Here is a 4,443-nt window from a genome sequence, read left to right on the forward strand (position 1 = left end):
TAATCTGCATTTTGTAAACCCAATATTTTCTTGCATGCAACATTGCAACACTGCAACCTCGAGCTCACATTTTGCTTGTAGTTGAACTGTTGAAGTCCCTGTGGGTATTGCAGCACATTTTATTCTGCAGAGGGTGAGAGATTCATAATTGGGAAGTTCATTTCATACTTGAAGGCATGAAGCAAGGTAATTAGGCTTCTTACAGCCGAACGACAAGCACCACTTGGTAAGTTCGGCCAATGAACCGAATTTATTATGACGTCAAGGATCATATGTTCTAGAAATCAAACAACAAATAGTGTTCTTGTGACCAGCAACATCTCACATCGAAAGGACAGAGTTCTAAGTTAACAAAGCTTTGTATGAACTAAGTGCACCATAATGAATGCTTTATGAAAATTCAATGCAATAATTTCATTTTTCCTTGGCACCTACTGAAAAACCATTGATATGTTTTACACAATATAGGAATCGCTAAAAACTTGAATATCTGTATGTACAAAACAATTGCAGGACGTATTTGTAGACTCTGTATTATATACTCGGTTTCACCCTTCAGCCAAAAGCTTCAGTGCTGTCTCCACAAGCAAGTGGATTGATGTGGCATGGCGGTTTAGACCAATAGTACCCGAAAAAACGTTGAAACTTTCAAGTTCTGATGTGGTTTCTGTAACACGCTCGAGCTCCTTCTCCATACCAAGGTCTTTGAAAATATGAATTTTCTCTTTCTTGTCTCTCATCATCCATATAGCCAATTCAATTGTGAATCTCCTTATTCTTGGAACCTTGAGTGGCGGGTACTGGTAGTGTTGCATAATCTGGATTAGTTTTGTTGCCAATTCGGTTTCTTCAATGCCAGTCTGTTCGAACACATTGCTTGATTCTTCAGAAGTCATGTATTTGAAAACTTGTGCTGCGAGCCCAAGCATTACTTCTTGTAATTTGTTCTCTTCTGACATTATTGCCTCGACCACCTGTTAGCAACGAAAGTTAAAATTGCTTAGTTTTTCTGATTGTGTTAGGGGATATACAAGAGTATTATGCATTCTATAAAGACATTAATGATGTTAAAATTTCAGCATGCCAGCGAACTTAGGAACATGAAAGTAGTATAGTGCAACTTACTGTGGGTGCAGCAGCAGTTACTTCCCTCAACTCTATGAAGCAGTCAGAAGATCTACCATAGGCACATAGATTCCTTAAAATCCTAGCTGAATTTATGCGAAGAACTGGATCCTTTAAGGCAGCCACAAGCTTAGCCACAACGCCTAATTTCAGTACACGACGGCAGTTCTTTTCACTCTCAAACACCAGCATTGCGAGTGCTTCGCCAGCTGCAACTCTGACACGATTCTGAGCTCCTGGTATTTCTTTGTTAAAGAAAATGTAGAACAGTTCTTTAAGAACGCCTCCTGTGCAACCTATTCTTTCAGTCGCTTCATCTCCCAATGCCAAACTAGTTAAGATTTCAATTCCCAGTTCCTGCAATGTTGGATGCTTCTCACCATAGCGTAGAATATCTCTGATGTTGCTGATTGTGAAAACAATCTCCGATATCTCTTGGCGAAGAGCTTTCCCAGTGGTTCCTGTTGTGCTTGCGAGCATTTTTATTACTTGGAGTGATCGTTTTACAATCATAATTTGGGATTCTGTCACGACTTCAGTCCTCAGCAGCCTCTCTTCACAATGCATGAAATCTATTATCTTTGGTAGGAGGCCTCTTGTGTTGCCAATCTTTCCACAGTTATCATGGTCGCGAGCAAGTTTCTTGAGTATAAGAAGACCCAAGAGATTAAAGTTAGAAAACTCATAATTTTCTCGATCACAGATTATAGTTTTCTGACTGATTTCATCGGTTTTATTAATAGAAGCCCTGGCAGTATACAGTAGCGAAGAGATGGATTCCATTGCACCAGGAATTCCAGCGACCCGAAGTGAATTCTGTTTTTTACTAGCTAGCTTTGACAAAATTTCAGCTGCTGAACGTCGAATTTCCTCTTGTTGTGGATCTTTCCAGTTCAGCATTTCAACCAATCTTTCCATAACAGATAAAGATATCCCAATCTTCTGGAGAGTATCATCACAATACAGGGTATTTTGTGCAAATTTCTGAAGAATTCTGGCTCCGACGAGCTGCTCATCACTAGAACCAGAAGACAAGAGTTCCATTCCAAAAGAAACTAAGTCCATTTTCAAGCCATCAAAAATGCTTCCATTGACACATCTTGAGTATGCATCATAGAAGAACCTTTTGATTGAAACCATGCCAGAAGCTCCAAACTGGCACTCCTTGTTTACTTCTTCCAACAGTTTATAGAAGATAATATTCCACTCCCAGTATGCTTTCTCCAATAGAAATAGCATAGCTTCTGCAAGGGCAAGTGAGTAGAAAATATTCAGAGCAGCATTGCGATTCCTTTTGTCGCTATCTCCTTTGCTTACATCGCCAAAGTTCTGTTTGATAAGCTTGATCAGGGATAGTGTTACACAGGCTGAGGCTGATAACAACTGCAGCCAATAGAGGAGTTTACTGACATTCTTTGACAGGAACACCCATCTCGCGTAAGGAAGCAGAGGAACATCTGATGTTGTCCATGTCCTTGTTGGCTTTTGTTGGAAATTCTTACTGATGATGGCCTTTTTTGCATGAACACTATGTATTAGTTCTCTTTCACGGTGGCTTTGTGGACGAATTGTACAAGTTGAACAGAATATCGCCTTCACAGCATGTAGGAGATAGTTCGAGCTTGATTTCAACGCCCGAAAGCTATTGATTCCAGCATCAGTGATTGACCATGTGGCCTGATGTTGCCATTCAAGCTCATGACTCCTGCTGAAAATTCGGGTTCCCTCAATAAGCAAGATAATGGTAATGAACCAAAAGTCAGTTTTGTCTAGAGTAATAGCAAATCCACCTAGAAGTACAACAGTTGCCCAAATGAATCCCAGTGTTCCCAGGCTAGTGGCAATCTTTTCAAGAATTGCAAGCCGAAGAGCAAACAAGGTCAACTTCTTTTCTGGTACACGCATGGTTCGACTCCCCCTAGGAGCAGGACCAGCAACGCTACCGTCTTTGTTTTCCATTGGGTCTGTAGCTTCTGTTGGTTCAAATATGTTGGAGGAGCCCCAGTTATCACTAGGCGTTTTCTGCTCAACTATCTGCACTCTAAAGCTCCCATCGCCTGCGTTCGATAGTGAACCATTATGATTCATATTGCGAGACTGAAACAGCTACTCAAAGTCGGTAGCTTAACAAAACACTAGTGAAATGAATATTTCGACTTAGCTAGGATTCATATAGAAAAAAGAGAAACAAAATAATATTTTTGAGCTGGTGGAATAATGACTTTTGCTAGTAAGTTTTGTGTTGAAAGAAGAAGAATGAGTTGATGCTGAAGGATGTTATATAGTAAATAACGAAAATGAATGAACTTGAGGGGCACGTTTATAGTGTGGAATGACGTTGAAGAGTAACCGTATATAGCTTCTTTTTATGTCCCTTTGCTCAAAAAGCTATGGTTTCTGTTTGTTGCTTTTCTTCTTTTATATAGCTTGGAGAGGAATTTTCCTTGCTGTATCTTGGGTGCTTCCCTACCTCTGTACTTGTCTTTTAAGTGTGGGGCTCTTCTTGTGTCGCTTATCTTAATGAATCAAATTACGATCTATCCATATTCCATACCTCTTTTACCCAAACCAAAAGGCAAAAGCCTTGCTGCTCATCTCCTTTCATATCAACCAACCTTTCCTTCACTAAAATTGGAAAAACTCATTCTATACACAATAACATGGTACCCATGATTGATGTTTTTTCATTAATCATCCATGAATTATTAGTAAATCAGTTGTAAACTTACAATGTTAAGGAAGGACATAGAGTTTGTGAAGGGTGTGATTGCTTGAAATTTTTGTTTGTTCCCTTGATTCCTGTAATGTACTTCCTTTGAAAGTATTGACCATGATAATTAAGCTACCAACTTGTTACATTATTTTAGATATCGAGTAGAGTACACGTGTTAATTGTTCGCAGTCTGGGCACAATTCAATTTGGATTAATTTTTAGGATCATTGATCCAATCAACTAATTATACTATTAGTCTCAATTTTTACTTTTTTTTTTTTGGATAAAGTACGAGTGATATATCAGTGTAAACAATATTTAAGTTGGATTTATTAAATGTACTCCATCCTAAGTTTTATTGTATGGATGTAAGAATATATATTGGAAGTTTTTAATAATTAGAATAGGCTAGCTATATCCAGCCTTTTGCTGATATACAAGTTTGAATTTTATTCAAATTAAGGCCATTACTGGTTACATACTTGCATGCAACTTTGCATATATTATTTTGGAATTTGACTATTATCGGCTCATGAATCTTACCCTTGTAGGACTTGCACTCAAAAGTCAGCACATTCTCTAGTATTTCACCCAATTATTGATCA

At 38.5% G+C, this 4,443-nt stretch overlaps 1 protein-coding gene across 1 annotated transcript; it reads right to left on the reverse strand.

Annotated features, from left to right (window-relative positions):
* Positions 1-357: 357 nt before the first annotated feature.
* On the reverse strand, positions 358-3,868 carry LOC147517830 (uncharacterized). The gene is made up of 2 exons (XM_086589902.1): positions 1,126-3,868; positions 358-974 (listed from the first exon to the last, which is right to left on the reverse strand). Exons 1-2 carry the CDS (start codon positions 3,211-3,213, stop codon positions 549-551), a joined length of 2,514 nt encoding a protein of 837 aa, XP_086446028.1. The 5' UTR covers positions 3,214-3,868; the 3' UTR covers positions 358-548.
* Between the last annotated feature and the right edge of the window lie 575 nt (positions 3,869-4,443).

The sequence above is a fragment of the Coptis chinensis genome, chromosome 2 (assembly GCF_015680905.1).
Source record: "Coptis chinensis isolate HL-2020 chromosome 2, ASM1568090v1, whole genome shotgun sequence".
NCBI classification, from domain to species: Eukaryota; Viridiplantae; Streptophyta; class Magnoliopsida; order Ranunculales; family Ranunculaceae; genus Coptis; species Coptis chinensis.

Excerpts from the sequence above, each read along its gene's own strand:
- LOC147517830 (XM_086589902.1), bottom strand. The coding sequence starts at position 3,213 with ATGAATCATAATGGTTCACTATCGAACGCAGGCGATGGGAGCTTTAGA. Across the intron at positions 975-1,125 it reads TAACTGCTGCTGCACCCACA|GTGGTCGAGGCAATAATGTC; the intron begins GTAAGTTGCACT and ends CGTTGCTAACAG.